The 22,520-nt window shown below is 55.1% G+C and overlaps 1 protein-coding gene across 3 annotated transcripts; it reads right to left on the bottom strand.

Annotated features, from left to right (window-relative positions):
• Window positions 1-1,891: 1,891 nt before the first annotated feature.
• SHF (Src homology 2 domain containing F) lies at window positions 1,892-20,981 on the bottom strand. 3 transcript variants are annotated; one of them, XM_065871469.1, is made up of 7 exons: window positions 20,966-20,981; window positions 20,484-20,740; window positions 11,733-11,874; window positions 8,929-9,138; window positions 5,960-6,131; window positions 5,697-5,816; window positions 1,892-2,078 (listed from the first exon to the last, which is right to left on the bottom strand). In XM_065871469.1, exons 1-7 carry the CDS (start codon window positions 20,979-20,981, stop codon window positions 1,892-1,894), a joined length of 1,104 nt encoding a protein of 367 aa, XP_065727541.1. The 3 variants fall into 3 exon arrangements, with proteins under 3 accessions (XP_065727541.1, XP_065727539.1, XP_065727540.1); XM_065871467.1 differs by adding an exon at window positions 7,379-7,519 and having other exon boundaries at window positions 20,484-20,981; XM_065871468.1 differs by having other exon boundaries at window positions 20,484-20,981.
• Window positions 20,982-22,520: the final 1,539 nt, after the last annotated feature.

A 22,520-nucleotide genomic window follows, 5' to 3' on the forward strand; every position in this document is an offset into this window, starting at 1 on the left:
GCAGGAGTCTACAGGGAGCCAGAGTTCACTGGCTTGCTCCAGGACCTCAGTTACTCCTGGTCCTCTGAGCCATGGGAGGGTGGAGCACCTGTATGAGTGCCTGTATGAGTCTTCCGTGTAGTGAGATGACAGCAAGGAGACTGGTGAGCACATCACCTAACCTCTTTGGGCCTCTGTTTTCTCATCTGCAAAATAACTGAATGCCCTCCAAGTCTACTTAAGCATAGGGCAACCTCTATGATGGAATGTTTGAAGCAGGACTCAATTTCAAGTGATCCTTTCCACTGTCCCCACAGAATTCTTGCATTCGTCAGATCACATATCCTCGATTTCGAGAAACTAGCCACTGGATTAGAAAATCCAAATTCCCGTGCTTCACACCACGCTTGGGAGTTGCAGGTATCCGTTCTGGAGGAGGCTCTCAGGCTGGGCAGCCGTCCCAAGGATGTTAGTTCAGCGGGTCATCGGTCATTGGGAGCTTCTGTTCAGCTTGCTCGTGGGAGCGGGAGGGCGGACCTGGAGTGGTTTGACAGCAGCTCCGCCTGGCGGCCCGGTGGTATTCCCCGGGGACTGGGCCCCAGGCCTCGGCGGGTTCCAGCTGCGGGCGCGGGCTGGGGGGCCGCTAGGGCCGCGGGCCGGGCGGTGTGGCCCCTCCGGTAGAGGCGCGGCCATCAGGGGGCGCGCGCGGACGGCCCCGCCAGGCGCCACAGCCACGAGGGAGATCCGGGCCCGGGCTGGCCGGCTTCAGGTCTCGGGGTCGGACCCATCGGCCCGAGGCCGCGGGAGGCGCGGCAGGCCCCCCGCTTCCTCTGGAAAGGAAACGCAGTCGGCCCGCCAGCTTTCCCGCCTCCGCCGGCGCGCGGCTTCCGCGTGGCAGGGGCGCCCCGCTCCCTCCCGCCTGGCGCGCTGCCTCTTTGTCTCTCCGTGGCTCCCCTCCTCCCAGACAAATGGCTGTTGGCAGGAAATTAGATGCGCTCTCTGGGAGCCGCGCTCGTCGGGGCGGCGGGGAGGGGGCGCCGCGCGGCAGGCCGGCTCTGGTGCCCGAGCCGGGGCGGGGGCGAGGGGGGATGTTTTGACATCTCGTCAAAGGAAGGAACTTGATGCTTCGAAAGTGCTTTTCACAGCCGCCTGTGTCCGCTCCAGAGCTGATTTATAAACAGAATCTGTGCTCGCTCAACTCCCTCCCCTGTCAGCCGGGGAGGGGGGGGGGGGGTTGGAGGGGAGGAGGCGGAGGGGAGGAGGGGGCGGGAGGGAGCTGCGGCGCTGGAGGCGCGGAAGCGGCTGTGCCTGGCAGGACTGGGTTTATTTATTGCCTCTGGCCCGGAGCCGGGGCGGCCCCGGGCCTGCACAAGTTCCCTCCGGCCGAGCCCTTCCCCTCCTTCCCCACCCCCAATGCCGTCTCCATCCCAGGGGTCTGTCTCCCCGAAGCCCCGCACCAGACTCCGGCGGAGCCCGCCGGTGGTTTGGGGGTGTAGGCGGAGAGGTGGTTAGAACACCCCGAAGGCCCGCGTCCAGCTCCATTCCCAATCCACCCCTCCACCCCTGGGTAAAGAGGGTGGAGGTCGTCACCTCTGCCCTAGGGGAAGAAAGGGGCTGGAGCTGTCTACCTTAAACTCCTCAGGAGATCAGCGATTCTGAAATCCCTTCCTCCAGGGGCTATCCTTTCTCCCCAGGGAGTCCTCTATCCTCAGCTCCAGACCACCGCTTATTCCAAGGCTCCAGTAGTCCTTCCCTTTAGAATAAATTAAGGAATCTCCAGCTGCCACTCGATTCCAGGGAGAGGGCCAAGAAAGGTTTGAGAGATCATGTGGCCCAGGAAGGGCCACAGCCCTCAGCCAGGGGATGAGCACAGGGCTGGGTCCAGATCTGTCACAATGCCCAGGCCTCACACCTACAGAGTCCGGATGGCCACAGGGTAGAGCAGGGACATGTGCTCGGCCCCCTTAATGGGCAGCTTGCGGCTGGCATAGTGGTGCACGATTTCAGGGACGCTGCTGAAGGGCGGGCTGTTCTGGCCCAGCACGTACTTGTGTTCCTTGGTCCGGGACAGCTTCATGTGCATGAAGCCCTGACTGCTCCTGGGAAGAGGAGGGGAGACCCTGGTGAGTGGGGCCCTCTCCGGTTGTCGTTACCACCCCACCACCCGCTGCAAACATGGTTGTTCCAAGCCAGCTGAGAGTGGAGGCAACTAGGGAAGGTGGAGGTCAGTCCAGGAAGCAGGGAGGGGATGTAGGGGCTTTTGTAAGTAGGCAGCAGTAGGTACTGGCTTTGTGGTGAGGGCACTGGGTGTGCCAAGAATGTGCAGGTGGAAACAAGCTATCAGCACCACCCCGCAACCCTGGGATCCAGTCGCTCCTGCCTCAGCCTACTCACCCCCCCCAGTCTGTGTGACCAGGGCCAGTTTACCCTCCCCCTCCTTGAGCTGTGGGGGAGGACATCTGTGTGGGGGGAGCTCCTGGTGCCTCGTGAACACAGACACCCTTGGCAAGACAGTGGGTGGACACATGCGACAACCAACCAGGTGAATCTTGGTTGGGGCTCTCTTGCAGAGACTAGGGGAGAGAGGGAGCTGGACATCACCCCCAAATCTGGGAATACTCAGCTGCCTTGTCCTGGGGACATCCCTTCACCCTCCTGCTAACTGGGTCTTGGGCCAATCCCCCAGCTCATCTATCCAGCTCTTCTGCCTGGGATGACATCATCTGTGAGGCTGCAGCTCCATCCCCTCCCTCAGAGAGGACATGCTCCACTGCCTCTCCCATCTCCCCACCACAATCCAGGAAATCAGCATCAGTGCCCAGCTCTGCCCACAAGACAAGGACCCTGCTGCTCAGAGCTCTGGCCAGCTCCCAGCAAGAACGTTTGTTCAAACTACCACAGGCCTGGTCGGCCAGGCCCCAGGTCTGAAACTCCAAACAGGCAATGGGGAAATCATGCTCGGGAGAGCCCTGAAGCCCGAGTACTTGTTTCTGCTGGTCAGAGCTTACTTGGGGACAAGAGCCGGGCTCAGAAGCTGGTGTGGGAGGTAGGACTGGGGAGGGGGCTGCCTTCTCATGAGGTTTGCCACCCTTGAGAGGTGAGGCTGGCAAACCCCCTCACTTGCTTCCCCTGTCTGTATACAAAGAGGGCTCTGACTGGTCCCATTTCACTAGGGCCACAAGTGAGAAAGCACAGAGAGTGGGGAGACTAAAGAGGAAAGGGATGGGAGGAAAAAAACAGGCCCTTAACACCATCCTTCCCTCCCCTGCCCCCAGGGTACAGTTCCCTAAAGCCTGGGCATGTGTGTCAGGGTGTGGGACCATCCTTCATCTGCAGGGCCGAGATAACGGCTGAAGTTGACAGTGACCACGCAGGCCCTGGGGAGGCAGTGAGTGGTTGCCCTCCCCTGTCTGCCCTATGCCAAATCCCAGACCCAAGGCTATGGGCATCAGGGTAGGCCCTGTGCTTCCACAGTTTGGGGACAGCCCCTCCCCACAGTCCACTTGACAGAATCCCCTCTCCTGAAAACTGTACATTGTATCTTCTCCTTCAGGGACAGATCTGGCCAAGAAGGGCAACAAGTGGCCAGAGAACTGAGTTGGCAGCTGAGCGCTCAGCCTCCACACCTGGATAACTGACCTCCTGGGACGAAGTCCCAAGGGTCCATTAAGACACAGCAGAGCCCTTGCCTGACCCTCAAGGAACTGAGGTGGGACTAGCTGGGCAGCAGGGCTAGGGCTGGCATGGCTTTTGGAGGAAGCTGTTTAATTACCAGTGAAAGCCCTTCCATTACAGAGAGAAGAGAAACCATAATTGTATTTCAGAGAAGCCATTTATATGTAAACGAGGCTCTGGCAGACAGATGCTGGCAGGGCCTGGTCAGCCTGGGCTGGAGCGGTGTCCAGGCCGGGCTCCCCCTTTCACTCCTCAGGATAAGGCAGGGCCCAGGCTCTGCTCTGCTCTGCTCGTGTCTCTTCTTGCCTTGGACCATACCAGACTTGATGGGGGGTGGAGCTGTGTAATGGAACAGTGTGGTTCTTGGAGTTGGCCTGAGCTGGGTTCAGATCCTGCTCTGGGCACTTTATTAGCTGGTGGCCTTGAGCAAGTCACATACCTCTTTGAATCGATTTTCTTTCTATAAAAAAGAGATTGATCTTGCAGGACGGTAGCTGGTTTGGAGATGGTATGTATGCTGCTTGGCACATAGTAGATGCTCTATGAAACTTAACTATAATTTTTAAAGCAATACACATTCTGAAGTTATGTAGATCAAATTTTTGACAAATGAATTTTTCCTAAATGTTCCTTTGATGTTATAATTTGCAGACTCCCCCAGCATAAGAGGTGGAAGAAACCTAAGAGGTATCCATTGACATATTTTGCAAAGGTAGAAACCGAGGTCCAGAGAGGTTAAGTGATTTGGCTAAGGTCACACAGCTATTTTTTTTTTTTTTTTTTTTTTTTTGCGGTACACGGGCCTCTCACAGTTGTGGCCTCTCCCGTTGCGGAGCACAGGCTCCGGACGCGCAGGCTCAGCAGCCATGGCTCACGGGCCTAGCCGCTCCGCGGCATGTGGGATCTTCCCAGACTGGGGCACGAACCCGTGTCCCCTGCATCAGCAGGTGGACTCTCAACCACTGTGCCACCAGGGAAGCCCCACACAGCTAGTTTTATTAAAACCAAGAATGAAATTCAGGTTATCTGACTATAGTCTGGCATTTTTTCCATTATCTTGCAGTGAAGTTGAATAATTATCCTCCAGTGTATCTGTTTAATACTCCCAAATTTCCATATATTGGATATGTCTGAAGTGGGGGTGTACCTGTACTCTAATGCCCCCTAGAAGATGTGACAGGAAGTGGTACAGATGCCCCAGTAATGATGGGGGATGTGAATGGACACAGCACTCTGACAGGCTGCTATGTGGGGTGCAGGTTCTACCAGGCAGAACTCCTAGGTACTGAGGAGAGGACTAGCCATCCTGCCAGTAGAATCTGGGAGGCTGATGCTGGTCTCTGTATCTGTGCCCAGAGTGGAAGGCTAAGGAGGAGGAGGAGGAGCCCTGCCTCCCCTGCCTCTTCCAGGACCCTTTAAAGCCCAGTTGTCAGCCGCTAGCACCCAGATCTTCTGCCCTCTTCTTCAGAGTGAACACGAACAGCTTTGTGTCCACTGCTCCATCCTCCTCCCAGCACCCAGCCTCCATCTCACCCTGTTGAGTCCCACAGGCAAAGTTCCTATCTCCTCGCCTGTACTTGTAGAACATCTTGGGCTTCCGTTAATAATGATGATAGTGATAATTCATTAAGCACTTGGCCCTATGCTAAGTGCTTATTTCATTTAATCCTTCCCTGTAAGTCAGATATGATTATTCCCCCATTTTATAAGGAAACTGAGGCCTAGAGAGGTTAAGGGCTCCAGGCCACAGAGCTAGAAAGTGACAGAACCCTTCTAAGTTGCACTCTATAGCTTGACTGCTTCTCCAATGGACTCTGCGCCCCCTGGGAGCCGGGGCTGAGCCTCAGACCTCTCCAGATGCCCAGGGCTTGGCACAGAGTCGGCACATGTTCACAGGGGATGAAGTTCTCCCCAGCCTGGCTGGGCATGGGAGAGATACTGGCGGCTCCTCCTGTCCTGCTGGTTATCCTCCCACCGATTCCCCTTGGAGTCATCCTGACAGGCTCACTGCCTAAAGCCACCAGCCAGCAGGCCCCACTCACTTGAGGGACAGGGAGAAGTCGTTCTTGCTGGTCTCACTGTTGCGCACCAGGTAGCTGGCCTCTTTGCACAGCCGGAGCAGGTTCTCGGCATCTGTTCGACTGATGGCCCCGTGGTACCAGCTGAGGACAAGAGAGAGGAAGGGGGGGCATCTCTGCTGGGTCCCTCGCTGTCCAGGCCCACCCATTCTGGGTGTCCCCTGCAGGCAAGCTGGTGCCAGGAGGGGAAGGGAGGGGAGAGTCCCCAGCTGGACACAGACACTCACACCTGGTTTTCCAGAGGCAGTGCTGGGTCTGTCCACTCCCCCAGGGGGCTGCTGGGCTCCACGCTTAGGGACTTGGCTGACTTGGGGTTCCCTGCAGAGAGTCGGGGAGGGAGCCGCCCCTTCTCCTCCCGGCCAGGTGACAGGCAGCTCTTCTCAGATCCTTCAAACTGGGCTGTGGGGGACATACCAGTCATAGACTCTGAGGACCCTAGAGATAGAGCCCTATAGACTAGCCAGTGCCCCATCCCCATTTCCAGCCAAAAGGGGGCAAAGGAATGTTCTGGAAGGGCGGGGCGTGCTCATGAGCCTGACCAGCTCTAGGGACAGTATCCTAGGTCCATCCTTGGGTGGGGGTGGGGGGGCTCAGCTCTCCTGTGCCACAGGGCCTCCCAGTCCCCACACCATGGCAGGAGAGGGAAGACAGCAACATGAGAAACCACTTAAGCTCCTCCCTCTGGAGGAGCTGACTGCCTTCCCTTATTCCATCCCCCTCAGGGTGGCTTCAGTGCTGATAATATTGTTTCTTTCTCCTCCTCAAGAGTTCATTACCGTTCTCCAAATCACCCTGCCAAGCCGTTCTGTAGAAATGACTTATCGATCTGAGAACAATTATCCGACTCCCCTTGGTGCCATCCTGACAGGCTAATCCTGCCCAAAGCCGCCAGCCAGCCCGCCCCTCCCCCGCCCCCAAGGTCGCGGCCCACAGGCTCCCCTCCCCCACCCACAGAAGCCCAGCAGAGGCAGCTCCGGCCTCCCAGACTGGGACAGACATGACCGCTGAGCCTGCCCAGGGAGGGATGAAGCCAGTGAGCCAAATGGGCACGAGCACACATGCACAGATGACAGAGACTCTCCTTCAGCCTGTATTTACAAAATACCCACTCACACCCACGCACAAATGGACAAACAGGTGCTCATGCAGGAGTGCGTATGCACAGATGCAAGCACATCCCTGGCTGCCCATTCTGGGTAAAACTGAAAGTAGATGAAGTGTTCAGTGTCTTTTTTCGCCGCCTAGCACTTTCAAGCCCTCATTGTCTTTCCAGTCACCAGATACAAAGATCAAACCTTTCCTTTAACTTCCTGTGCTAGCATCACCCCTGCCTCAGGCGTTGTTTGCACGGCTGAGGGATCTGGTCAGGCAGAGCTCTGCCCAAAAGACTGAATTTAGAATAGTGGATTTTTACGGCATGGGGGGAAAGATATTTGGAAGGGGCCTCCCTCAGGAGATACCTTCCCCACCCCCTTTAGGGGAGGGAGGAACGTGTACTTTGTCCCTTCCATCTTCCTCCAGGGCAAGAGGGATTCCTCCTGGGTTCTCTGAACTCTGCCCCACCTCTGTGCTTCTCCAACCCAATCCACAGGGCCTGAGGGCTGAGAGGACACATCACCCTGGCCAGAAGCCCCCAAAGGACCCACCGCTGCCGTCCTCCAGGCTGGACTCAGGGAGGGGTGAGGCTGGACCGGAGATGTCCCTGTCCCCGTCGGGAAGGGAGGGGCTGCTGTCCAGCTGTCCCACCGGTGGAGGCCAAGGTAGGTCTTTGATGACCTTAATGTCAACTGGAGCCAGTAGCAGCAAGGAGAAGAGAGACAGACAGGGACAGAGACAGAGGCAGAGATTGAGACACCAAAACCCAGAGCCAGGACACAGGACAGCCTAGAAAGGAGGAGGGTCAGAGCAGAGGCAGGGGCAGCTTCTGAGGGAAGAACAGGACTCTCAGAGGACTGGGCGGAGCCACACTGACCGCACCATGGCAGGTGGGAGGCTCCAGGAGCAAACAGCCAGACACAGGGTCTTGCTCTGCCAGCCCCACAGGTCCCCTTTATTTGACCTCTCACAAGCCTCCAGGGCCCAAAGGGCCCAGGAAGGGAGGGAAAAGCAGGACCAGGAGCTGCCCATACTCCCCAGCATCATACCTGGACACCCACACAGCATCCTGGCACGCCCCACCTTGCCTCCCTTCCCCCTTTCGCCTGGAGCCTGGGAACTCATGGGCAGCGAGACCGAGACAGCCCAGCCTCAGGCTGTCAGGAAAACTCAGAAGCCAGAGCAGATGTTTTATTGAAATTTACCCACCACACCCTCAATCCTGAGCCTTGAGAATTAGGAGAGCCATGCCACTGGCGGCTGCAGGACTGCTAACAGGTTTCCTAATGAGGAGCATAGATTTTTCCATTAAGCAACTCAAACAGTATTGATTCTCCAAGGAGACTTCGGGAGATAAACGGCCCATCCTCAATGGTGCACGCTTTATGGGAAACAAATTAGGAACCTATGGTTTCCCAGTCTGGCTGCCGGGGTGGGGAGGACAGAGTGGAGAGCCGGGTCCAGCTCCAGGATGAGCTCCTTGCCCAAGGAGGGCTGAGGAAGACATGGGAGTAGGAATGAGGTCTAACGGCACTGAAGTCCTTTATGTTCTCACTGAACAAGGCTCTTGTACCAGGCTCTTGTATCACCCACTCAGGCCCTCTCTATGTTGGACTCCGGGCCTGGGATGGACACTGGGGTGCTTGGTACAGGAGAAACCTGATGATTTCTCCCTCTCCCCACTGGTTCCTGCTCCTGAGAAATACCCTTGGGGCTAGGCTATACACACAGTGGGCTTTCACTGTCTGGAGTGTCAATGCTTTCCTTTGTTACGTGTACGTATTTAACATATGCCACAAGTTTTATCGTTTTGTTTGGAATTTCTTTATTTTTAAGTATACACTGCCTCCCAAAAGATGGAAGTGGCTCAAGCCTCTTGGCCTCTGAGAGGTGGTGATGCAGGGAGTCATCCCCGACCCTGCACACAGTTCTGTGTCTACACCGCCCAACTCACCACTCTCCATGGTGCAACTCAACTGCACTTCCCTTGAGCCCAGCTCCTGCCCCCCACCCCCACCCCAAGTCCACTCCTCCCATCCCCCTGAGCCTGGAAAGCTGCTCAAAGGCCTCAGCAGACCTGCCCTCTCCACCCAGGACTCACCTGCAAAGGCTTTGGAAATCCGCTCCTTCTTCCACTCCCAGGGCTGGTCATACTCCTCAGGGGGCCTCTCATCATCCTCTGGCAGGCGGGACTCCCGGGGCCAGGAGACCCCCTCACCTTCCGGTGTGGCCCCCTCCTCCTCCTCTGGCTCATAGGGCGTGTCATACAGAGGCAAGGGCTGAGCTGCTGTCTCCTTGGAGCCCCGGATCTCTGCCAGGGCAAGGCAGGAGGGAAGGTGTGAGCAGTCCTGGCTGCCTGGCTCAGCGCCCCCAGTAGCGCTCCCCGGCTACAAGCCTTCAGAGGAGATGCTGGCTGTGGGGGGAGCCCAGTGACCACACATCTGGGGTCCCTCACCCTCAGAACACCTCTAGGGTTCCAAAAGCATGGGACCCAACAGAGGCAGGGGCAGAGAAGCACCAGAGTGAAAGACAGAAAAAAGATCCTGCAGTGGCCAACAAGGGCTAGGGAGCTGAGGCTTACACATTTAGGAAACTGAGGCAGGGTCCATCTCCTTGCTACTCAGATCCATTTATTTCCTTGTGTCCCAAGTTATGTCATTTTGCAATCAGAAAATCCTTCTTTGTTGCTCAGGTACTGCTGACCACCCCCTCCTTGAAACTGTCCCCTTTGGACAAGTCATTTTCACGGACTGTCCTCCTCTCCCATCACCCCCGTTTGGTCTCTTTCCCTGGATCCTCTCTTGGTCTCTGTCCGCCAGGGCCAAATCTTATTCATTTCTCCCTGCTCTCACTCTCCAGTCTCATGGCACCCTTTGCATCTATATGTTTCCAACTGCCATAAAAATGTTTCACTTTGATGTTTCAAACTCACTGCTTTCCCCAAAAATTCTTCTAGTCTGTTCTGTGATCCTCTTTTGGGGATCACTGACCCAGTGAAAATCTGATAAAAGCTATGGAGCTACTCCCCAGAAAAATGTGCGAATTTTCACATACAATTCCACGACACTCATGGACCTCCTGGGGGTCTACACCCTTCTCATCTAAATACAGTAGCCGCCCTCTCACTTTCTCCATTTCTGTCTACTACAGTGCTCTCCTTGGTCCTGGCCCTCCTTCATTCTCTGAATCCCATGTGTTCAGTGCCAATACCTGATGACTCTCCCCCTCAACTCTCCACGTCTAGATTACTGCTAGGGTGAACCTCCAATCTACAGGCTCATGTTTCAGGGGCTCCATGGAATGACACTCCCTACTGCTCTCTGCTCCCTCACCCACCTCTCCCAGGGAGGGAGAACAGCTTATCTGATTGGCCAGTGGAAGCTTCCTTTCTTTCCCAGATTTGCCTACTTGCAGAGAGAGAACATTCTGGTTCTTTCTCCTCCTGCCCCCATGCAGGGGCCTATAGCTGTCCTGAGTTGCCCAAGCCTGAGTAGGCAAGTTTAATTCTGTGGTGAAGTATTTATTCTTAGCTATGTCATTCTGGTGACATAGCTAAGTAATGTTCTCCAATCAACTTTATCAGTAATAAAGCTGGCATTGCTATCTCCATCTGTTTCCTTAATCCTATTCCTCAGTTATTTCTAAGGTCAGAGGGGAAAAAAGGGGTGTTAATTATTGGTCCCTTAAAGCCTCAACAATTTCCACGATAGCCTACTAACTCATCTTTCTTATTTTTTAATTAATTTATTTATTGGCTGAGTTGGGTCTGTGTTGCTGCACGCGGGCTTTCTCTAGTTGCGGCGAGTGGTGGCTACTCTTCGTTGCAGTGTGCGGGCTTCTCATTGCAGTGGCTTCTCTTGTTGCAGAGCACAGGCTCTAGGTGCGTGGGCTTCAGTAGTTGTGGCTCACGGGCTCTAGAGCGCAGGCTCAGTAGTTGTGGTGCGCGGGCTTAGTTGCTCCGCGGCATGTGGGATCTTCCCAGATGAGGGCTCGAACCTGTGTCCCCTGAATTGGCAGGCGGATTCTTAACCACTGCGCCACCAGGGAAGCCCCCTAACTCATCTTTCTGATGCCCAGTTCTTCTAGGGTGTTCTGTACACCAAAGCCTCAGTAATCCTCTAAAAATGCCACATTCATCCTGTTCCTTTCTTGCTCAAGAATCCATAATGGCTCCCTTCCCATTATTGGAGCAAGTCCAAATGCCTCATTTGAGCCTTCAAGACCTGCATTACCCCCTCTTAGCCTCTCTCATTTTAGCTCTCCTGTATGCCCAGCACTAAGATTATTTGCCCCTGAACAAACCTTCCTCTCATCCTTCCCTGGGGCCTTGGCTTACACTGATTCACCCCTGTCCTCCTCTCTGATCACCCACATTGTTCCCTTTCCCTGGATGCTTTCTTGACATCTGTTCCCCAGGGCCAGGTCTCATTCACTTCTCCCTGCCCTCACTTCTTGAACTACTTGCCCAATCTCATGTGCATTGCACCTGCATTTCTAGTCATGTGTTTCCAATTGCCATAGATGTTCGCTTCGAGGTCCCATCATTTCAGACCCATCACCTTCCCTAAAGCTAGTGATTCTCTTCTTGGGATCAATGACCCCAGCCCACACCACTAGCTTGTCATTCGTGACTATCCCAAATGCTTCTGTTGTCTGCCCTTTGGTTGTACGGCCTTCTCTAGCACCTCATGTCTCAGGCACCGCAAGTCCCAGCTTCTTCTCCAAAATGACTATCGTGAAGACAATGGCCACCCTCCCCAAAGACCCAGCAAAGGCTTTCTCCATATTTTCTAGGGACCAAGGAATCAGTCCTTAGACTTGTGGGTCCCAGAGCCTGTTCTGCAGATACTCAAGCCTCAGGGAGCAACCCCCAACCCCACCCCCACCCCAAACTCCATCACTCACCGGCCATCATCTTTTGGGCCTCATAGGGCTCCATGTAACCATCATTCTCGGGGACCTTCTCTGGGGCTCCTGAAGCTCCTACTGGGCCTTCACCAGTCTCCTGAACATCAAACGGATCCGCATAGTCTTCTAGAATTGCTAGCTTTGGGAAGAGAGTGAGGGGAGCAAGCTTCAGACGTCTGAGAGACAGCTCTGCTTCTCCCCAGGATGCTCTGTCCATGGGAGCAAGAGTCCTGGGCAGGCTGCCCAGGAGCTTGGATGGGGAGAAGCTCTGGCTGTTCCTTTGCAGGGGTCCCCAGTAGGCTGCCAACAGAATGGTACATCTTTCTTTTCTGTTAATTTTGTGCCTCTGGCCCATTCCCTAGGCTAAATGGACAGGATGAGGCTCTGGGCTTTAAGGCCTGCCTCATTCAGGGTCCAGGCAGGACCAGAGCCTATACCAGGTGGCCTAACAGAGGGAATTAATTCAGAGACCTGGTTATAAAGGTGCTGGAGTTCAAAGAATAAGCAGGGAACAGTAGGCAACTGGGGGATTAGCTTGGTCCATGCCTAGCATTGCATTCCCAGATGCTAAACAATTAAGTGTTTGCTGACCTTCAAGGAAGATACTGAGTTTATGCCACAGTTCACTGGTTTATCCTCACAACATCCTTCACAATGTCATGTGGGAATTATTATTCCCATTTTAAGGAAATGGAGGCTCAGGGCAGGTAGGGAACAACATGCCCAAGTCCATTCCACATAAGTGGAGAAACCAGGATTGGAACCTGTGCCCTTTGTGCAAAATCATGCTGCCAGTCTGCTACCACTGGGCATCTTGGCTGTCCTGGGAGAGAGACCACCTTAGGATAGCCCTGAGAAAGCCAGGGTTTGGGCCTTGCTGAAATCCCCCAGGCTCTTGGAGGACAGGGACAGAAAAGGTATGGTCTTGGCCCTCCTCATCCCAGGCTGCAAGCCGCACACCCTGCAGAGGAGCTTAAGGTGCTCGGGGTGGGGCACAGCTGAGGACAAGAAAGCCTTTCTCCAAGCTGGGCACAGGCGTGGGGGGACCTGCTGAGGCAGAGACAGAGCACAGCCCGCTGCACGCTAACTGCACCTTGGGGCAGGAGAACACTGCACACCTGGTTGCCAGGCGTTGACAAGAGGTAGCTCTGGGGCCTGCGGCATGGGGAAGGGGCCACTCCTGCCTCTCCCCTATTCTCGGTCTAGGCTTTGGTTCTGGTCCAGATCAGGACTGTGGGAGACAGTTGGGCAGGGAGGCTGTGGGGATGACCACCTGTCCTGGGTTACAGGACCTGGGACCCCTACCAAGGCGGAAATGGAGAAAGAAAACTTCCCACCTCAGAGACCCCTTCTGCATGTTCCTTGAACCCCCACTGGCCCCTCTAGGGGTCTCAAGAGTGTCCCAACAGCTCCTACCATCTCATGCATCGGTTCTTCAGCTCCTACTCATTTCACCTTGTTCCAGTCAAGACCCCCAGCTCCTTTACCTCCCTCGAATCTCTGCCTGCTTCTGAGAAGACCACCATCTCAGATCATCCCATCACCTCCACCAGAGCATCCACTGGCCTGGGGCTCCTTGTCACTTCTGTCCTTCCAGCTCCAGTAAGCACCTGGTTCACAGTGGGCACTAGAAAAATGTTTCTGCTAGATCACTGCCTATTTCCCATTAAAGCCCCCCACCCTGCTCTGCGAGTCCCCCTTCCTGCAGGAAGTGCAGAAAAGGAATCCACTCCTACCCCAAGCTGCTTCACCCCAGGCCACCGGGCACCCACAGTCTCACCCACCTGACCAAGGGGCTCTGGAGCCAGCCCATTGGGTACCCACCCAGGTCGGCACCCAGCCTTACACTCATAAGTGGCAGCTACTTAACAGTAACTGAATCAACAAATGTGCTATCCTTAAACCTTGCAATGGCTCTCCAGTGCCAAAAGAACAAGTCCAAAGTTAAAGGGATTTAAAGATTCCACTTTGCTCTTTGGGTTCTCTCAACCCACCCTAGGTTACTTTGTTACCTGAAAGCTCTATAATCTCTTTCTTATCTCAAAGGCTTTCCCTTTACCTGGATCAGATTATTTTTCCTTAGAAAGCCTTCCATTCTCCCTCCAGGTCTGGTTAGGGCCTCTGTGCTGGGCTATCAACACACTGTGTAGTAAATACTTGTTTTATTATCTGTCTTCCTGCAGACTGTGAACTTCCTGAGGGCAGGAACCACGTTCATTGCTAAATTCCCAATACCTAAAAGTGCTCAGTAAATATTTGTTAAATCAGTTCATATAAAAGAGGAAGGAAGAATGGACAAAGGAAGCACTTTGCCTTGTTCATTCAGGAGAGGAGGAAGCATGAATCTGGCTGGGGAGTCAAACATGGGGTATGAGTCCCTGGAAGCTGCTCAATAAGTAGAAGCACCTGGCCCAGGCCCCCCTCCCCAACTCCACAGAGCCCCCCTTGCCTTCCCTTAGCAAGCCCAGTCAGAGCTGCAGGCAGTGCCCTTCCCACTGGAGTCCTGGGCCAGTCGTGGCAGCTCAGGGCCCATGGGCACCCAGGTGGCAGCTCTGTGGGCAGCTCAATGGCTCCTCTGTTCCATTCCTGGCTCCATACCCTGCTCCAGGAAGCCCTGGCCTCCGCCCTGGGCTGGGGCGCCTAGAGAAGCCACCCACGGGGCCGGGTCGGGAGCAGCAGCAGAGACACCTGCTGGGAAGGACGGGCACCCGACCTGGACGTAGAGGACGTGTCAGAGACCAGACCTGCTTTCCCAGTGGCTTCTAGGTCACGTGAAGAGGCAAAACTGCTCAGCGTGGGGAAGCTGCCCCTGTAGGCTTCTGACACCTTTGCGCTATCATGATTTACTTTGTTTATGGGCCCTCTACCTGACTCTGCCGTGCTCACTGTTGTATACGGCATCCATCACAGGGCCTGGCACACAGTAGGTGCTCAGTGCGCATTTACTGGATGCTCGAAAGGCCTCCTTCTACCCAGACTCCATCTTCTGGAGTGACACAGACTCTCAGATCCCCATTCATCCTAACTCTGACCTGACCGACCAGTAGGGGCTGTAGGAGCAGCCTGTCAGGAGAATCCACATTTGATAGGGATCAAAGCCTTTGGCTCAAGGGCAGAAGGAAGGAACTGGCAGGGAAGGCACCTAAAGCCAGGGCTGATATTTAGGCACATCCTCTGGTACGCTGTTGAAATGCTAAAATATTTCCAAACTAGTAGGTAAGTAGCTCTGCCCAGAGAGCCCCGTGGCTCCCTCCACTCCTGCAGGAGGGTGGCAGGGTACCTCCAGGACCCTGGTCTTGCACCTGTTCAATGGGGCAGTGCTCCTCCCAAAGCAGCTGTCAGGCCTTGCCTCTCCTTCCTGCCCAGGCCTCTCCTGAGGTAGCTGGCAGGCCCACCATCTGGTTGAACCCTCCACTCTGCAGCTGGGCCCTGCTACGAGTTTCTGACCCCACCCGTGGGGCTTTTGAGGCCAGGGGAGCAAAGGAGACACATGTCACGGGATTTGGGCTCTGCAAAGTACCCGAAGTCTACCACTGTCCCTTTTCTCCATTTCTTTAGTTTATATTTAATGTCTGGAAGCCTCTGGTTTTTTAATCTGTAGAATGGGGATGGTATTAGCACCTACCTCATAGGACTGGGTAGAGGACAATGAATGTAAAAAGTCCTTGGCCCAGAGGCTGGCAAGGAGGAGTCAGTGCTCCATAAATGTTTGCCGTGATGATAATCACTTTTATTCAGGCATTAAGACCCCAGAGTTCAGGTGCTTGTCCAGGGTGCACAGCTTGCAGTAGCAGAGACAAGAAAGACAGAGACCCAGGTCTCCTGAGTCTCACTGCCTTGCCACAGATTTTCTGGAAAAACTGGGAAATGTAGCATCTTCTCTCCTCTATTTGTAGATTTAAAATACACCTTAGCATGTTAAAGGCTCTGAGAAGTCCTGCAACCAAAAGACTAACTTAATTTTGTTTAATTCAGCATTTCTCGAAACTATTTAACCATGAAATCCCTTTTCCACTGAAAGTCTGTCAGTCTGGGAAATGGTGTACTATTGATATTTACCTTCCTCAAGATTGAACTTTTTGCACTTTCTGTTCCCACTTACTAGAATGCCCTTCCCAATTTTATCTGCCAGGGAAACTCCTTCACGTGAAACAAATTTGTTATTATCCTTTTCTAATAACAAAGCAGTGCCATGCTTGTAAAACATTCATCACAGACATGCAATTGATGCTACCAAACCTTTTAAGACCCTTATAAGGCATGTCTGAGGCCACTTTGGGATTGGGTGGCAAGTGCTGGCCTTCAGCATTCAGGAAATGGCGAACTCAGCACAGAATGCAATCCTCATTCCTTCCTTAAGAGCCTCCTTCCCCTGGTTCATTAGCAAATGCTCAGTGGATACTTCCTCTCTCTGCAGGCCTTCTCTCAGCAGGTGCAAAGGTCCCGTGCAAAGGTCCCATACACGAGCTGGCAGCCAGTCTGGAGTCAGGCTGCCCAGCTGGGAACCTCGGCTCTCTAACTAGCTGTGAAACCATGCAAGCGTGACTCAACATTGCTGTGCTTCAGTCTCCCTTTTCGTAATGCTGGAATAATAACAGACTTGTCCTCATAGGGTTGTTGTAAGGATCAACTGGTCTAATACACATCAGCTGCTTCAAATGGTACTAGATACAAGGTGGAGGCTCAGTAAATGTCCACAATTATTAAATACAAAGGACAAATTCCTGGATCCTCCAAGAGCTCACAGTGACAGACACAAAACAAGTTCCCAAAGAGTGAAGCACCTTGAGGTGCTATGAAGCCACACGGCTGAGCCCCAGGCTCTGCAAGCCCCACAGGCTGCAGATAGCCCTCCAAGTAGGGTAGGCTGCAGTAGGCTACCTAGGCTGCAGGTAGCCCTCCAAGTCCCGGGCCCCAGCCAGCTGCTCCATCCAGGGTCACAGGGTCCCGGCTGTTCCTGGCTCCCAAAGGGTGGAGCACCAGGGCTGCGGTGTCACTGAGTCACTGCCCAAGCAAACAAGCCGCAGTTGTCTTCCAGAGGGAGGGAGTGCTGCAGCACGAGGAGGCAGCAGTGGATAGGGTGGACAGGCCTGCGGGCCTCAGCCCTCCTCGAAGCACCAGAGGCAGTGGCACCAACAACAGCACAGGCCACAAAGTTCTGATCCCTTGACCGGAACCCTCCTCCTTTCCTCCATCAGGGGACCCAAGGACATGTGTGAGATAAACGAACCAGACCTCTAGACTCTGCACAAGTCATATGAAAGAAAATTAAAGCAAAGAAGGAAACAAACTCAAAAAAGGTAAGGACTCGGTCTTCTAGGTGGTGAGTCTCTTTCAGTGCCTAGGCCAGTGTCACTTAATGATACTCAAAACACTCAATGAACACTGGCCAGGGAGGGCCCCTACCTGCCCTCCTAATCCCAGGGCAGGCATGTCTTGTTCATCTTCTGACATCTGGAATGTATCCTTCACTTTCTTCTTCTCGCCTGTCTGTTCACTCGTTTCCAAACTTGGGCCCAGAGGATCCAAGTCCATGTGAAAACCATCTATGAGGTACAGTATCTATTCTTCAAAGTTCTTAATATTTCGGGCCCTGTGAACACCAGTGAGAATCTGAGAGCTGTGAGCCTTTTCCCAGAAAAATGCTCATGCCCCCAAATATGTGCACAGTATTTCTGGAGGTTCTTGAACCCTAGAAGCCCCTATGTGAGCTAAGAACAAGAACCCTAGTTTCAATTCATACAGGGTGCCTGACTGTCTTAGTGTTCACATCACCTCTGTCTCTCTGTTTTGCTCTCTCACTCTCTCATTCTCTGTCTCTTTCTCTCACACACATATCTTGGCATGATGGAGGCAAAGGACACACTGTGCAGATGGTCAGAGGCTACTCAAAGCTTCATCCAACCAGGGCCCCTCTCCCATCCCCATCCCCTTTTCCTAATTAGATCAGGGTTTTCCTGTTGAAGGTCTGGGAAAAGGGAGCAAAGCAAGGGAAGGCATAGCTCTCTAGCCCCTCTGCCAGAGCATAGCCTGATGGCCAGACAGGGCCCAGTACCAAGAGGGAGTCTTCCTGCAGCCAGATGGCGAGGCCCTGCCTGCCTGCTGCTCCCACACCTGCCCTGCCAGGCCTGCCCAGATGGCCACCCTTGCACCCCTGCCAACTGCAGCCGTGGTTCTCAGGGTGGGCCAGCAGCCAGAGCCCTGCACGGGGAGAAGGCTAATGGTCCTGAGCCCCCAGGCCTCTCAGGGTCCTGTCTGAGGCCTATTCTCTCCAGCCCCTACATCCACTGGGCTCATTCCCCTTCAATTTCTCTGGCTCATCACAGAAGCATTTGCACCCATTTCATCAAACCTCGTGATCCAGCTCCTCTCAGAGGGTTCTGACCCACCCAGCACCAGCTGCTGGACTGCAGAAGGAGAGAAGTGAGCCAGCCCAAGGCAAAACCTGGTCCCCAGCCTCATCTCACCTCAGGAAGAGACTCAAAAGCAGCAAGCCAAGAGGACCTGCAGGGCTAAGCAGAGGGGGAACTGAGACTAAGGAGAAAGCAGCCACACAGGACAGGAACACCAGCTCAGCAGGGCCTCAGGGGCCAGGCCGGCTCACCATCCAGCAGGCACAATCCTGTGTGAGCTCTGCAGGCAGGTGCTGACCCTTGGGTTTAGGCTAAGGGGCTCAGGTACCTAGTCTGGGCTCTTCCTGAGAAGATCCAAACTCCGCTCCTGAAGAGGTGGAGCTGCTCTCTCTGAATGGTGGGAGCCCCCAGGTCAGTCAGCATCCCTGCCCTTGGGCCAGCTCAGATGGCATACTGAGTCTTTCTCACACACTCATTAAATCACAGATTGTGTGGCTCCTAGGAAATCCTGCTAGATTTCATTCCTGTCCCTGCAGCTGACAAAGGAGTCAGATACCTCTTAGCCCCCAAGGTCTGAGCAGCCCACAGATCACAGAGACGACCCAGGGAGAGGCATGGATGCCCTTGGTGAGAAGAGGCTGTGGGCTTCTGCATGGTTGTGTGGGCACAGCCCCTTCCTTGGGGTCTCTGTGGGGAAGTGTACAAGGGGAACTTTAGTTAGGGGAGTCTCTGACCCTCAGGTCACCCTAGCAATGGAGAGTCACCACTCAGGACTTATTGATATTTATGCACCACCCCTCTTTATGCCAAACAGTGTGTCAGGCCCTTGGGAGACACAATATGAGGATAAGGCCCTTGTCCTGGAGGAGCCCACGGCTTGGTGGGCAGCCTGTTATGCCATTCCAAGACAATACAGAGAGGAGGAGGGCCAGGGACAGTTCAGGCCCACATGCCAGCAGGCAGTGGTCAGGGAGGAGGAGACTAACTGATCAATAGTAAGAACAAAGCCTAATGCTTCCTCTGCCTCACTGCCACCACCACCATCGGGGAAAATTAGGAAGAGGAGCCTAAGGACCTGTGAAGAAAGCATAGGCTCCTTCTGCAGGCGAACAGTCCTGGCCCAGGATGGGTAGCCATGCCCCATGGCAGGAACTAGGGGAAAAATAATTCACATTCCTGAGGCTTCTGCTCTGACCCTGACACATCTCTCTTACCCAAGAATCAGGCAGAACAGTGGCGCACTCTCAGCTGAAAGCCTCAGCCCTGGAGCCAACAGATTCAGACAGCAACTTTGCTCTCCAATCAAAGAAAACTGTGTTCTCTGCTGAGGAGAGGGGAGTCAGCCCCAGAGCAAGCTCCCAGGGGTAAGTGAAGAGGGACAATAGAGCTAGGGCAGCCCACCAAGTCATCGTCCTAGAATTTAGGACTACAGGGACCTGGGGATGACTTTCAGCTGTCAGGGAGGGATAAGGCCGCACTGAGGTTGGGCAGGGGGTGTCTTCTCTACCAGGGGCCTTTGAGCCACAGTGGATGTTCTTGGAGACAGTAAATGCCCAGCCCGCCTCTCTACCCCAAGCCTTCAGATCCACAAAAAGCTCTAGCCACCCTCAGAATGGACCCAGGGAGCAGGAGGCCAAGAGGAGAGGAGGAGTGGGTTCAGTTGCTTAGCCCCTTCTGGGCAACAGGTTCTGAGCACTGACTGTCCGCATACCTGGGGGGATAAGGGAAGGAGTGCAGGAGTGGGCCTGCCTGGACCTCAGTGGTTAGCATCCTTGGTGAAGAGCTGCATACTGCCTGTTCTGGCTTCCTGAGAACAACAGTCCACCCGGCTCCCGTCCCAATGGGTAAGGCAAAGGCCAGCTCTTGCCGTGTCCACAGGGAGAAAGCCAGCCTTCACCTCCTTCCTGGGGCTTCAGCACCTCCAAGGATGCTTGGGCTTTTTTAACAGGAGAAGGAGTGGAGCTGGGTGCTGGCTCTGCCCTGAGGGGGAGGGGTCAGAGATCAAAGGGCAGTGAGCTGCTGCTCCCAGAGGATTGAAAGGCCATAAACTGGGGAGAAACGGGCTCAAATCCCGTTAGAAAAAAGGCTCCCCGATTAGGCTCCGGGGTCTGCGATGAGGAGAGCAGAGATTGGGAGGGGGAGGGTCACTAGTTCAGGGGCTATAATAAGGGAAAGAGGCAGAGTTTGGGGCGCACGTCCCAAATTAGAAGGTCGAGAATCTGAACAAAGGTGGATGAAGGCTCCGAGCCCCGGGGTCAGGGACTAAGATCGTGTCCGCCAGGAACCGTGACGCCAAGGGGCCCGGCCCCGGTCAGGCCACCTTTGTCCCTCTCGAAAGCCCCAGACCTCCGACCACCTCTCCTCCTTGCAGCCCCCCGACCGGCGTGGCACTCACCCTGTCGCTGCTGGCGGGTGGTCCAGAGATCCGTTCCTCGGGAGGAGGCGCTGGGGGGCCAGGGGTCTCGACCCGAATAAGGCGGTGGGGTGGCGAGCCGTGGCGCGGGGGCGGCGTGGGGCCGGGAACAGCAGGGGTGGCTAGAGCAGCGGAGCCGGACGGCCCCCCGGAGTAAGGGTCTTCAAAGTCGCGCTCCCTCTGCAGTCGGTAGGCGGCCAAGATGTCCGGGGGAGGTGCGGGGGGCGCGGCCGGGGAAGGTGCGGGGGGGCGGTAGTCCGGCTCCGGGGGCGCCGGCTTGCCCCCACCTCCGCCGCCGCCCCCCCCGCGGAAGCCCAGGTGCTCCCGGAGCCACTTGGCCACTCCGCCGCTGCCGCCCCCTCCTGGGCCGGTTCCCGCACCTCCGGCGCCCCGGCGCGATCCAGCCGGGCCGCCCCCCGCGCTCCCCTGCGCCCGCGGCCCCGGGCCGGAGCCGGCAGGAGAAGCTCCGCTCAGTAACATGAGGCCAGCCAGACTGAACGTGGGGAGCTCTGTGGCCGGGCAGGGGGCGGGGCGGGGGCGGAGCTCGGCGGGGCGGCGAGAGGGGGCGGGGCTCGTCAGTAACAAGGGAGAGGCGGGGTTCCGCTACCTAAAGGAGGCGACCTCCCTCCGCCCGGCGGAGAGGAGCGGGTGGGGGCTTCCAGCCTGTGTGGATGGAGAAGTGAAGTGGCGACCCTAGGGCAGGGAATGCGACTCTTGAGGATGAACTGAGGATGAATCCTCCACGTGTCGCCACGCGCGCCCCCCTGGGGGCGCACCTGTGCACGTCTGTTCCCCCTCGCCAGCTCCCACCTCGCGAGTCTTCGGACTACGGGGTTCCTGGCCCTCCGGCGCCTTCCGCCCCTCCTTTACCCTCCCCAAGGCCTCCCAACTGGGAAATAATATCCTGGGAGGAAAAACTGGGGTGGGGTGGGGGCGAGACAGGGGCTGTTCTGTAAGATGTGTCTGGAACTACCGGCTCCGGCGTGCTGCCTTCGGAGCCCCACCTACCTCCTCCCATCCAACTGCTCTCTGTGCACATACTCGAACCCACTCCAGGTAGACATCTCACATCACAGACAGTCACCTCCCTAGAGGCACCCACTTCTCCCGAGTGGTTTCCACACACGCCCTCCTCACAGGCAAACGGCCCTTGCACAAACGCCTCCCACCCGGCCCTGATGGCAGCGCAAGCATATACACAGGAATCCCTTCAAGTCCCAGGTTGCATTGCCAATCAGCTTAGTGACAGAATAGAAACAGACAAGTCAATAAATCAAGTCTAGAAACAGTTCCAGTGTTGTCTATCATAAACCCCTTATCCTCCAGAGGCTCGGATGCTCAAGCATTTTTGTCTTAGAAATAAAACCAATTTCTCCCCAGGAATGTTGTAGCCCTGAGGCCAACGCCAACATTTGCTTTTGACTCTGATGGAAAGGTAGCAGCTTCACCTCACCAGCATCCCTCTGAGCACTACCTCAGTGTCTCCCTCACTCTTAGACTCATATCTGTCTTGTGGGGGAGCGAAGAGCCACGAGAGGCCCCACAGGGAAGGGAGCTCAAAGCTGGAGCAGCGTAGGATGTGATGGCAAAACTGAGAATACCCTAGGATTCCCAGGGCCCCAGGTCTCAAAATATTTGTTGAGTTTCTGCTTTGTGCATATTCTTTGGTGTTATAGGACAGTGCTTTTCAAACTGCGATATGCACACGAATCTCCTGGGGAATTTGTTCAATTGAAGTTTCTGATTCTGTAGGTCTAGCTGGGATGGGCTCCCAGGTGATACAGATGCAGCTGGCCCTCCCACCACACTTTGAGTAGCAGGACTGTAGGAGATACTGAAGTATCTGATATTGTGTCTGGCTTCATGAGGTATAATAGAGAAAATAACGTGCACGTCGTAAAAATGCGCAGCTTAAAAAACTGACTAACAAAGCTGGACATAGAGATAATAATTCTAGAAGAATTGTCCAGTTGATGCATATTGGAGGGTCTCCTCAATCACCAGGTGTCTGACAACAAT

Source organism: Phocoena phocoena, chromosome 2 (assembly GCF_963924675.1).
Source record: "Phocoena phocoena chromosome 2, mPhoPho1.1, whole genome shotgun sequence".
Lineage (NCBI taxonomy): Eukaryota > Metazoa > Chordata > Mammalia > Artiodactyla > Phocoenidae > Phocoena > Phocoena phocoena.

Excerpts from the sequence above, each read along its gene's own strand:
- SHF (XM_065871467.1), bottom strand. The coding sequence starts at position 20,981 with ATGTTACTGAGCGGAGCTTCTCCTGCCGGCTCCGGCCCGGGGCCGCGG. Across the intron at positions 7,520-8,928 it reads GATTTCCAAAGCCTTTGCAG|TTGACATTAAGGTCATCAAA; the intron begins GTGAGTCCTGGG and ends TACTGGCTCCAG. Across the intron at positions 2,079-5,696 it reads GACTTCTCCCTGTCCCTCAA|GAGCAGTCAGGGCTTCATGC; the intron begins GTGAGTGGGGCC and ends TCCTCTTCCCAG.